At 37.1% G+C, this 13,443-nt stretch overlaps 1 protein-coding gene across 7 annotated transcripts in view; it reads left to right on the top strand.

The window, feature by feature from the left end:
• Positions 1-13,443, top strand: part of TBC1D5 (TBC1 domain family member 5) — a 307,439-nt gene that overhangs the window by 142,054 nt on the left and 151,942 nt on the right. For all 7 annotated transcript variants that reach the window (XM_072412436.1, XM_072412442.1, XM_072412441.1 and 4 more), the window contains one exon: positions 2,201-2,267. In XM_072412436.1, coding sequence (XP_072268537.1) covers positions 2,201-2,267 — 67 coding nt within the window. The remainder of the gene's footprint in view (positions 1-2,200; positions 2,268-13,443) is intronic.

Consider the following 13,443-nt stretch of genomic DNA (forward strand, 5'->3'; position numbering starts at 1 on the left):
TATTTCCCTTCCGGTGTTCTAACAAAAAAATCTACCCGTGAAATAAATCTACCAGAGGGCATTTACAAATAGGCATGCACAATAGGCGTTAATGTGTACAATGACGTTATCATCAGGAAAGTTTCACAGCTGTGTTTGTGTATGAATGCTGCATGTCATGTACTGCAGCCTTACGTCTCTCCCAGTACAAACCTCCAAATCTCCTAAACAGAATGTTATACCGACTTGGTACCGACAGGGGACCCTCATAGCTATCAGTACCCCAATTTTCATCTCCCCATCTTTTCCAAACTTTCAAAATATGGGTGTCATAATTATAAAAAATAGTTAAAATTGAACATCAGGGTTGATGTTTTAAAAGTAAGCATTTTTACTAGAAGCCCAGAATTAAACATACAAATCATAGACCCCCGGGGTGACTTACATAGCAAGGAGGTGTGAACCCCAAATTTATACTTACCTGTCACAAAATGTCATACTACACTACCCTGTCCTCTTTCCTACTTTGAACCCCAGTTTCTCTGGAACAGAGAGATGTACAAAACCAAAATTGTAGGTGCAAGTGAGGCACACGTGTGACTAACACCCCCTAAAATTTCATTGTTTGCCCATCGTCAGAACATAAAGAACTCTGCCCTGTTACACATTGCTGGAGGCTTCTAGCACCTGAACCCCAATTTCTCGGGAAAGGGGAGCGGGACAGGTGAACAAAATTAGAGGTGCAAGTGTGGGATACCTGTGGCTAACACCCTCTAAAATTTAATCATTTAGGCCATCGTCAAAACATAAAAAACTCTGCCCATCAAAAAAATCTACCCTGTTCAAATGTAAGTTTCTTAAGATTTAATCCTACAATGTAATATTTGATATACTTAATTGTGTGTAAACATTTGATATACATAATTATGTAGGCTATATATTTATTTATGTAACTTTATATTATTATTTATATTTAATTACTTATTATTCTATTTATCAATTACCAAATAAATTACCTATTAATTTTGGGAAAACGATTTATGATTGCTAGACTTATATATATACTTAAAATATATACTTAATATAAAAGTATATACAAGAAGGATTACTGATTACTTTATTCAGTATATTAAATCCAGTGAAATACAATAAATACTGCACAAATTCATAAAATAAATCATGATACTAGGGGCATAGTTCAGTGTTTAATGTATTTCAAAGTAGGCCTACACATGCACGCACTTCTGTTTGTTGTATTCTGTTGTTGTAACAGGTAAAATTAAAAAAAGATTAAAACCTTTAAAAGTATAAGCTGTGTTATGTTTCGGCTCCAGACTTTTTTTCTTTAGTGGGACAGGGGGAAAAATAAAGGTTGCTGACCCCCGATCTATGGGAACAGATCTTGGTTGTCCTCTAACATAAACAACCAGCAGATATTTTTAAGCTTTTAGAAACCATTTGAATCCTGACTGTACAGTGTTTGTTGCAAAACTTTGAGAAGGGGTTACTGTACATTTTAGGCGCCTAGATCAGTGGTCGCCAACCTTTTTGGTCTTGCAGACCACTAAAATCACCGACCGGCTCCCGACCGCACATGTGCTGGGAGCCAGGTGTCGCTCAAAGGGGGAGAAACCTCCCTCAGAGTGAAATCATTATGACATAATCCTGCCCACTCCCCCATCCTGGATCTGAGCCTGCGATGGGAGAGTGGGCAGGTTGTGTGCAGGGTCACAGCCTGCCCACCTCCCTGAAGCGAGAACTGTACTGGGGACATGGTCCGCGGCTCCGGCCGGTGCATCCCCCCAGCGGGGTCCTTTTCCAGACTCCACTCGGGGTGCACCGACCAGAGCCGCAGACCACCAAAATTTTCTCACGGACAGCCGGTTGGCAACTGCTGACCTAGATAGTTTAGGGATGACTTAGGTTAAAGCTTTTTTATTGATTGTTTAACATGGAAATGGTTGTTTTTTTTGTTTTGTTAGGACCTCTTTATATAGTAAAATGTTGCGTTTCCCCTTCCATATGCCCAGCACTCATTTAGAATGGAATAACTCAACTGGTGGTAAAATATTGTTTTCCACCAAAACAGGGTTGGAAACAATTGTATAAATCTATTTACCATGGACCTACTATTTTTTTAACATAAATTAGCATGTTTTTTTGTTCTGTATATACATGTGATTAGCATAATTTATATTGTCTTTTTTTCTTGTTTTTATAGGATCATCAGTTGATGACAAAAGATGTAACCCAGCCTCTGATTCTGAACAAATCTTTATATCGTACAGGTACCTGTTAACAACCTAAGATTTGTAATAATTTGTTGGTATTATGTTTAGTCATCAAGGCCAGAATTTTGCATCCTAACAACTAATTATGATGTGACTTGCACAGTTTTGTTTGTTTTTGTTTTTTTTACTTTTTTTTTTTACTTTTTATGGTTTGTTTCAGATATAAGGTGTTTAATGGCAGCCTACATGTGTCCCACAGTATAGTTACGTAGTAAGTAAGGTTGAAAAAAGACATAAATCCATCAAGTTCAACCACTAGGGAAGTATAAATTACCTTTTAAGTCATTCTATTTAGTTCTCTTACCTACAGCCTTTTCTTTTTGAGCCATCACAAGTATGGCCATCCAAAAAGGGTTCTACATTTTTAAAGTTCAGTTCCAGAGGTAATACTTATGAATTAGTAGTTTGGGCCTTTATCAAATGCGAGATCAATCAGTCACAGATCGAGGAACCTGAGAATGGCTGATTTAGACCAATAATAGAATTGCTTTAGGATTTAAGCCTGTTTGATTTTTGGCTTATTGACTCTTTAATGACTTATTTGTAGCTGTAGATATTGATAACGTCAGTATAATGCATTTTGTTCCATCAATTCAAATCACTCATTCAAATCACTCTTTAACATTGTACTCATTTGGTAAAATACAAATGTAGTTTGTACAATGCTTTTCAGTGGTAGCATTAATGCAACCCCCTTGGAATGAACTGGTAACATGTATATATATCACCATGACTTATGCACCTATATTGCACCTATATATAGTAAGTAACTGGTTCTCTTGAATGTCATCCTCTATAGTTGTTTATACTTATCTTCTCAATGCTCCCTATTCAGTTCTATTCTCCTGAGAAAGCAAAGTAAGAATCCCAAGATAAAATTTATGTTTGGCTTAGCTAGAGGCCTGAGGAGTCCCAAACACTGGGCAGTTGCCAACCAACAGCGCTGTCATATATGAGAAGAGGAGGTTATTACATGCTGCCCATATTCAGATGTGCTTGATGTTTCTCTTAGTTACCAGTGGCTGAACAGAATGAAAGCACAAACTTTCTTTAGGAAACTGAGAAAAATCCCAAAATTTGACATTAACATTTTTAAATGTTTTTCATGTTAACAGTGTAAATGTGTGTTACTACAAATGCAATAATGTGAACCAGTCCTAAATCTTCTCCCTAGTTTCATTGCTGTTGTGATATTCCAAGGCTTCTCCAGAAATTTCCTCATCTGATTAATTTGGCAGCCTTCCATCAAATCCCCAGTGGAATCACTGGAAACAACAGCAAATTCTGACAGATGGGACCAGTAGGAATAGTTAAAGGAGGGCATTTTTTGGGCAAATTATGTGATCGTGGATTTGCAGCCATAGTAAAATTATGAAGACAAAGTAAATAATTTTAGTCGGAAATCTTCTTTGATGTGATCTAGGAAACTGGTAAATATACTGATTTACTTTTCACAATTGCAATGCACCTGCACTTTATATTTGCCAGAAAATTAAATGTATTTTAGGGGACTTGACTTGAAGCAACTTGTTGTTGAAATAGTATACCACCACCAATAGTATACCAGTATACCTTAGGGCCAACCACACTAGTGTATTGTGGTGATATATGGCAGAAATAAACATTGCCAAAGAGCATAACTCTCTTAGTGTGTTTCTGTACAATGGTACCCTGTAGCACACCACATTGTTCAGATATAAACCATCAGTGTGTTGTGGGTGCTGCATTGTAAAATATGCTACACATCTGGTTTTAATGTATATTGTGTATAATATGCAGTCACCTAATGTGTGTATATATGTACAGTGAGTTAAGGAAGTATTTGATCCCGTGCTGATTTTGTACATTTGCGCTCTGACAAAGAAATGGCCCGTCTATAATTGTAATGGTAGGTTTATTGTAGGTGTGAGAGACAGAATAACAACAAAAGAACTCTCAAAAACCCAGTGCTCAAAAGTAAGAGCTTGATGTGCATTGTAATGAGTGAAATAAGTATTTAATCCCTTATCAGCCAGCAAGATTTCAGGCTCCCAGGTATCCTCACTCTATGCAGGTAACGAGCTGAGATTAGGAGCACCCTCTGTAAGGGAGTGCTCCTAATCCAAGCTTGTTACAGTACCTGTATAAAAGACACCTGTCTACAGAAGCAATCAATCAATCAATCAATCAGATTCCAAACTAGCCATCATGGCCAGGACCTAAGAGCTGTCCAAGGATGTCAGAGACAAGATTGTAGACCTATAAAAGGCTGGACTGGGCTACAAGACTTATTGCCAAGCATCTTAGTGAGAAGATGACAGTTGGCGCGATAATTGGCAAATGGAAGAAACACAAAATAACTGTCAATCTCCCTCGGTCTGGGGCTCGATGCAAGATCTCCCCTCATGGAGTTGCAATGATCAGGAGAACAGTGACTACCCAGAACGAAGCTACCCAGAACTACACGGGGAGAACATGTCAATGATCTAAGTGCAGCTGGGACCATAGTCAACAAGAAAACAATTGGTAACTGCGTCGTGAAGGCCTGAAATCTTGCAGAGCCCGCAAGGGCCCCCTGCTCAAGACAGCAGATGTGCAGGCCCGTCTGCAGTTTGCCAATGAACATCTGAATGATCCAGAGGAGAACTGGGTGAAAGTGTTGTGGTCAGATGAGACCAAAATTGAGCTCTTTGGCGTCAACTCAACTTGCCGTGTTTGGAGGAGGAGGAATGCTGCCTATGACACCAAGAACATCATCCCCACCATCAAACATGGAGGTGGACACATTATGCTTTGGGGGTGTTTTTCTGCTAAGGGGACAGAACACCTTCACGACTTCGAAGGGACAATGGATGGGGCCATGTATCATCAAATCTTTGGTGAGCACCTCCTTCCCTCAGCCAGGGCTTTGAAAATAATAAACTATTACCTGAATATAAACCGAGATTCTTTTTCCAATAGAATTTGAGGGGGAAAACATCTTGGTTTATACTTGAGTATACAAAATGTATTATATTGCAGGGTACTACCGTGTTTCCCCGAAAAAAAAGCCCTCCCCCGAAAGTAAGCCCTATTGGCTTCTTCGGAGGGTGTGGTCACATGGTACACGGAGGGATACCAAGAGGAAGGAGGGAGCAGAGAGAGAGAGAGCAGGAGATTTCAAAAGCACTGGAGCAAGGGGTGAAGAAATCGCAGGGCAATTAACCACAGTACTCTGGTGTGACACTAGCACTAAGAGGTTGGTGGATTCTCTTTTCAAAAGATCCTTGCTGGTATTTCATTCATTAGCAGCAATGCATATTTATTAATTGCTTTTTTTTTTTTTTTGCTTTTACTCAGATTTAACATGTAACTCTATGAGTCACATGTTAATTGTCAGCACATTTTCTTGTTATGTTGCACTTGTTTGCTTATGAAGCTGTGTTTTTTTTCATTACTCATTTATCTCAATTCTTATAACACAGAGGTATCTTTCTATAGTAATATTATAATAGTAATAGTAATATAGTAATATAACACGGTAGTCCCTATGCTGTTGTTGCATTATTTTTTTTTTTTTTTCAAAAACATCTTTAGAAAATACAGGAAATGCTTGTTGTTTTGCAAGAATACCATGTCCTTTTGGATGCTGAGCTGAAAGCACAATGTTATTTTCTTTCTGTAAGCTACTGACTGACATATCTTTTATATTATTTTAAAATACATTTATAAAAGTTTTGATACAGAATCCTTCTATAATGATGATCTTTGTAGTAAGATAACTCAGAACTAAATGCTTGCTTGAAAAAAACTTGTGTATTACCTTAGTCCTACTTTAGTAATAAGAGATGAAGCAGGTTTTTTTTCTAGAACAATTCACTCTGCTGTGTATTTAATCTGATCTCTCTTATATAGATCTGTTTAAAAGAATAGAGAAAGCTGCTGCTCTTGTTTGCAATTGATGAAAGTAAATTATTCATATATATGAATTTTTATTTACCTAATGGTGAAGAACTAAATGAACGCAGTAGATAATAATACATTAAATTTCTTTTAATAAAATAATTAAATATCGAGAACAGTATTATATGATGAGATGAAGGATTGTAATTTAGCTATCAGGACGCAGATTTTTTGTTAATTTGGTATATGTTTAAAGCCAGGCACCTTTATTGCACTAAATAACCAAAATCTGCACCTGTCCCTGGAAAAAAGGGGCAGCTGGCACCTATGTTGTTATGCAATATATCATATTCTGCCTGTCCCTTCTATCTTTTCTTTATGCTTCTCACATTTACTTTGATCTAAGCAGCATATTTTATGTATGCAGCTCGGAATATTTAAAGGTGGAATTTCACACACAAACACATTGAGCAGATGTTAATTATGAGTTTTATTAGCATCATTAATTAATTCAAACGTGGCAAAAAAAAAAAAATCTCTTTTCCAGGCAATAGCTTGTGTTGACTTTATTGTATATTTTTTTTATTACCTTTATCACAAACCTGAACTGTTTAATGTGGGGCCTATTTGATTTTTTCTGCTGTTAATGGTAGTCCATACGCTTTATGCATAAATTTACATGTATACATTCTGAACAAGTTTTGCCATATTCCTCCATGGATTTTTTTACATACAAAAAACATCTCTTTTTCTTTTTCATTTTTTTTTTCTTTTTACAAACACATTTATGTATATGAAAACCTGAAAAGAAAAGCTTTAGGATTTGTTTCTTAGTACCACATCCTGTACATTGAGACATAAAAAAATAAGTCACACTATATTTTTAGTAATTATGTAATTGGTTTTAGATAAATATTGTATTATTTTTATCAAAAAAAAGATTAATAATAAGACAAATGATCTAATTGATTACTAAATCTTAGTAAAGTTTGCTTAAATGTAATCAATTGCAATGTGCTCCCCAGCACCTTTTGGCCAGGCGTACCACCTGGCACTTTTCTTAGTAACCACCCGGCTGTTTGTGAGTGGTTACTGAAGTGTCAGATCACAATACAGGGGCTGCCACCCGTCTTCCGCTTCTTCCCACCCAGCTCAAAAACATTTCTGGGTTGAGCACTGAATTGGTTTATGTTTCTTCATTTTGTACTTCATCATTGCTCATTTCACTGCTTTTTTAAATATGTAAACACAATGTGTCTGATTTATTATAGCTCCCCAAGACTGGAGAGGATACACCTAAACCAGTCAAGCTGGGTGATCCAGCAAACATAGATGGATCTGGTCCAGGATTAAGAATATTTGCTAACACAAAGGAAATCCATTCCAGGTTTGCTGGATCACCCAGATTCACTGATGAAAGTGTAATCTCTCCAGCCTTGAAAAGCTTTAAAAATCAGGACCAATGGGACTGATATAATAAAGTTCTCCAAGGCTAGGGAAAATACACATTTATCAGTGAAGGTGGGTGATCTAGCAAACCTGGAATGGATTTCTTCAATGTCATTTTCTATTTTGTTTTTCATATGTTTTTAATCCTGGACTATTCCAGGTTTGCTGGATCACCCAGCTTCACTGATGAAAGTGTATCCTCTCTAGTTTTGGATATTTAATAAATCAGGCCCAATGGATCTTTTTTGTTAAAGTTCTCCAAGACTGGAGAAGGTAGACTATATTGGCTGAACCTGGATACTTTAACAAGCCTGGAATGGATCTGGTCCAGGATTAAAAATAATAGCAAATGATTTTTTAAAAATCCATTACAGGTATGCTGATCACCCAGGTTCTCCCATGATAGTCTATTTTCTCCAGTCTCGGTGAGCTTTAATAAATCCCAATGCGTTGATTTTCAAATATGTGCAGTACATCAGTAGTCAAAATAATCTAAATTTGACTGAGGACATTCAACACTGCCTTGTACGTGAAATACTTCAACTACTTTCCCTTTTTACTGCTTTTTTTAAAAGTAAAAATTTGAAAGTATGTCAGTGACCCTTTTTTATATTGCACACACCTATTTTATATTGCATTAGCAGATTTTTCTAAATAAAAGGGTGGCCCTAATGCAATGCTAGTTTTATGCATATTTCTGCACATAACACAGCATGATGTAACAGTGTGGAGGGGTCTTAACTCATCTTAAAGGAAGAACAGCTCATATGTGCAGCCTTTTATTGTTCTTATAGTATATCTGTGTGTCCTAATCATACATATATGTCATCAACTTAGTCTACCTAGAAAAAAAGGGTTACATTCAAAAACCTCTGGGGTGGGTTGGGGAGCAAATAATACCTCAACTTTTGAGCAGGTTTATACAAAAAATAATTAGCCACTTTCATGAGCAGGAGTTTAATTTTGATGAAAACTTTTCCAGTGTAGTACATCTCCAAAACCCGTTGTCACACTTTTGGAAAACAAAAAGGTGTGAAAGTCATTTTCCTTAATACATGGGTGCTACAATGATTGGTAAGTATTATAATAATATAATATAAATGATATATCATTGTGAAGTTTTACATTTCTTCAGACACTGCTCATAGAAATCCAAGACTCTTGCGCTACATATTTCCTTTCTATAACCAAGTGTGTACTTTACTGACTATCTATATTATAAAAACATATTTTAGCTTACCGCAGGAGGCTCATATAGGAACATTTTGAATAATTTAACATACCGGACTTAATTAAAGTTATAAATATATATATTTACGTTAAACACTGAAAAATTAATGCCTGAACAACTGTTTTCATCAGTGAGCACAATCTTTTAGTCTTTTGTTTCTTCTAACTTATGGCAAATCATGTCAAGTACTTATTAAATGGGAGATATCTAGCGCTGTGGGCAAAAACCATATGGCATTTATGGTTCCTTTAAACCCAGGAGCCAGAATGGTGATTTGGGTAGTTTTTAAGTTAGGAGTATTGCATTTTCGTTAATAAAGTTGAGGTATACCTTTATGTTCTATAATTTTGAGTCTGTTTTTAAAGTATACATGTTTATTTTTATATATTAATACAACACAAATGATTTCCAAAGCACTATTGGTTAGCCAATAATACAAACATAGCTCAGTTTAGAGCGTCCTTTGTCTGAATAAAGCTGTGTACTGAGCCCACTGACCAGGGATGCGGTACACCTGTGACCACCTACCGTATTATGTTCTGTAGACAATGAGCTTCTTTCTTACATTCTTTACTTTACATATATTTTTTTTAATAATGCTTATGTTTATTGCAGTATTAATGTCAGATCTCTGTTATTTTCTGTGAGCCTATAGAGCGAGACCCCTACTTTCTCTAGTGAGGCTGTAGTTTTAGGTAAACTTTAATGTCCTTTGTGCAATGTATGTTGAATATAGTCCTGCTTTTGGGAACTGTTAAGCTACGTACACACTTCCAATTATTATCGTTGGAAAACGAACGACGAACGATCCTGCACGATATCTACGAACGATCGTATAGCACCGATCCTGCACATAGAGATAACGACACGATCGTTCGTAGATATTGTACACACAATAGATACGATCGTTTGAGCGATAGAGGAACTATGTGCACGACAGGAAGTGAACGAACGTTCGTTCATTACGCATGCTCAGACCATGGACGATCAACGAACGATCGTACACACGAACGATGGTTAACGATCGTCGTCCAATCCGATCCGCCGGTCCGGTCGTTCGTTTCCAACGACTTTCCTCGTTCGTCGGCGTCGTTGGTTACTTTTTTTACGAACGATTTTTGCCCAATCGATAGTTCGTCGTTCGTTCGTCGTTCATTTTGAACGATAAAAATTGGAAGTGTGTACGCACCTTTAGGCTATCCTCTAGGAATACATGACCTGTGTACAGACAACAGTAGATCAGAAATAGACATTTTAGGTTTTAGCTGTCACTGGAAAGAACTACAGACATTAGTAAAAACATAGCTAAAGGTGAAAACCTGCCTCAACTCTCCCACAGTAAAAATTAAAAAAAATAGAAAGAGTTTTACTTTAATGGGTTAAAAGTTAGTAGTTCTTTTTTATTCAAAGTTACTGCTGAACATTCCCAGTGAATGCTTCACCAAAAAGGCTTTTTAGATAATGATTAGTAAAGATTTGCAATCCCCAGAAGAGAACTTGAACAAAGGAGAGATTAAAGTGCTATTCGAATGAGTATTAAACATTGTTTGTTGATATCTAATTTGGGATTTTCTCAAGTAGATAGGACAATGTTAATTTCTTCATTAGTAAGAGCATAAAGCCAATGAATGCTTTGCACTGCAACCTGTGGAATGCATCGCCCTGATATCCTCTGATCAGTGTCTGCGTATAAGGTGTAGGTTCTCTGTTATGACTTCTAGTAAATATTGTATATTTGTTAACTGGTTTTCAATTCAAATTTTCCATAAATAGGTAAGACCATAACTTGCCATTGGGTTAAATAAAACTTACACGCTCTGTGTGTGATACACAGAGTGGAGGGTCAAAAATATGTAACATACTAATTTCAGGAGTCAGATGCATTTTCCATACATAGTAATGGGGTTAGGTGTATGTACCTAAGCTACAGGGCTCAAGAGTATGTGATGTATGTAGTGCAGGGGTCAGTTATAAATAAAAGACATTAAAAAAGGGTCAGAAACGATGGAGTCCATTGCACTGCACCCTCTGTAATTCAGGTAAGTAATATCCTATACTCACACATTGGGCCTGATTTATGAAAGCTCTTCGAGGCTGGAGAGGATACATTTTCACCAGTGAAGCTGGGTGATCCAGCAAACCTGGAATGGATTTCTTTAAAGTAATTTGCTATATTTTTGCAAATGTTTTGAGTCCTGGGATAGATCCATTTCAGGTTTAATGGAATTCCAGCCTTGGAGAGCTTTAATAAATCAGGCTCATACTCTCTAAATACTCCCACATGTATATACACAATCACTTAGTTCCCTCCCTAGTTCCCCCTGTGAACCTGCTTGTGCTGACGTGAATATTGACATGCACGCCATAGACTTTACAATGACCCACCCAGAATGCCATAGCATTTGTAGTGTTTGTGAATATACTTCTATATACAGTGGATATACAAGAGATTCACCCCCTTCAAAATATTCACATTTTGTTGATTTGCATCCTGAATTGAACACATCAACAAAAAGTACTTCCAGCTGCAGTTACTAAATGCAACTTTTAAATTTCAAGTAAAGATATGGGGCCTGATTTATTAAGGATCTCCAAGGCCGGAGAGGATACACTTTTATCAGGGAAGCTGGGTGATCCAGCAAACCTTGGATAGATTTCCTAAAACGAATTTGCTATTTGTTAGCAAATGTTTTCAATCCTGGACCAAATCTATTCCAGGTTTGCTGGATCACCCAGCTTCACTGATGAAAGTGTATCCTCTCTGGCCTTGGATAACTTTATTAAATCAGGCCCATACTAGCAACAGATCAGAAAAAAATACAGAATCACTGGGATGGGTAAAGGTTCATCCCTTCCAAAAAAATACTTGTAACATCAGACATCAGGTGTAACTAAAGCTGCGTACACACGGCAAATTTTTCTCGCCCGATAATCGGTATCGGCCAATTATCGGGCGAAAATCTGCCGTGTGTACAGTCGGTCGTCGTCCATCGTCCGACGACCGTCCTGGCGGATCCATGGACGATGGACGACGACCGATCCTAATGAAAGGGAAGGGGAGAGCGCGCAGCAGGGTGCCGCTCCGTCGCTCTCCCCCTCCCCTCTCCATAGAGCATGAACGGTGCTGTATGTACAGCATCGTTCATGCATCGTGCAGTCTTTTCTCGTTGGAAAGGATCGTGAAAGATCCTTTCCAACGAGAAAAATTGCAGGTGTGTACGCAGCTTTACTTAACTATTGTCCACAACACTATGTAATTGGTTTTCACTTGTGATCAGTTGTAATAATCATTGATTAGCTTAGCATACAAACAGCTTTTCCTGGAACATTCCAGTCCTTGGTAGTGTAACTTAAAGCAAACAATCAACTGTAGGTGACATGGTATTGTCAAAAGATCTCAGGGATAAAGTTGTGGGCAGACACAAGTTAGGAAATAGATAATAAACAAAACAATCCCTAAATGAATTGAAGAGCAAGGAGGAAACTGGACAGAGAGGCATTTCTAATAAATAATTACACAGAAAGTGTGCATAAGCCTTGAAGAGATTTTTCTATAAACATTAGACTACATTTAACATTTGACATTCTTTTAGATGTGTTTAGGTGTTTGCCAATGTATGCGCATGTCTAACTGCACATCAAGACTATGAAATGATGTGAGGGCGCCTAACACTGAACGTCTGCTAAACATATGAGCTCATTTGATTTGCAAAATAATACCATTTTTTGTTTTACACAATACTAAGTATTAGAAAACATTTCTAAAATAATGAACCAATAATGTAATATTAGTGCATTTCCAAATGGATGGTGGTTTCTTCATGTTTTTTTTGAGCATGTGCATGTTCTCATGAATTATTCACACTGATCACATGATTATCACCTGAAATAAAAAGGTGTCTGTGCAATGCATCTTATGTGACATCAAGTTATTCCTTCATCTAGGACAAAACATACATTTTTTAGAATACAGGCTAAAGTAGAAGTTATATGAATCCAACCATTTACCTGTCCAAGTCATTATCTGTTCTCAGGAGGTAGGTTGGCTCTCTCTGCCTCAGTATCAGTTGATTGTCAACAACAAAAAAAATAATAACATAAAAGCCTCATGTGCAGAAGATTCATGGACAATCTGTTACAATGCAGCCCAGGGACACCTCTAAGGTACCACATTTTGTGTACATTAAAACTTTAGTTTTTACTTACTTTATTTTTTTTTTACTTTTTGTATTGCAACTTGTTGATGGTCTTCTTTAAAATGCAGAAAGGAAAATCCCTGGATCATCATGCTGATCTTCAAACGCCTGTTGAAATCTGTTGTCACCAAGCGTTTTAAAAGCTTATCAACAGCATTACATTTGTGGTTGTAGTACCCAGTACAATGCAGTGCAGTATTCCATTTACTATTGCACAGTTAAGTTTGTCCGCACACCTAAACATTGCTGTTAAATTAGGGTTACCTAAACAGAATGCATCAAGAAGTCCTAGACTCGTCAATATAGTCGGCTCGGTGGCCAGCACTCTAGCCTTTTCAGCACTAGCTCACAGGTTCGAATCATGGCCAGGACACTATCTGCAAGGATTATTTATGTTCTTCCTGTGTTTGTATGGAGAATTTATTATTAATTAATA

The sequence above is a fragment of the Pyxicephalus adspersus genome, chromosome 5 (genome assembly GCF_032062135.1).
Source record: "Pyxicephalus adspersus chromosome 5, UCB_Pads_2.0, whole genome shotgun sequence".
Classification (NCBI taxonomy): Eukaryota; Metazoa; Chordata; class Amphibia; order Anura; family Pyxicephalidae; genus Pyxicephalus; species Pyxicephalus adspersus.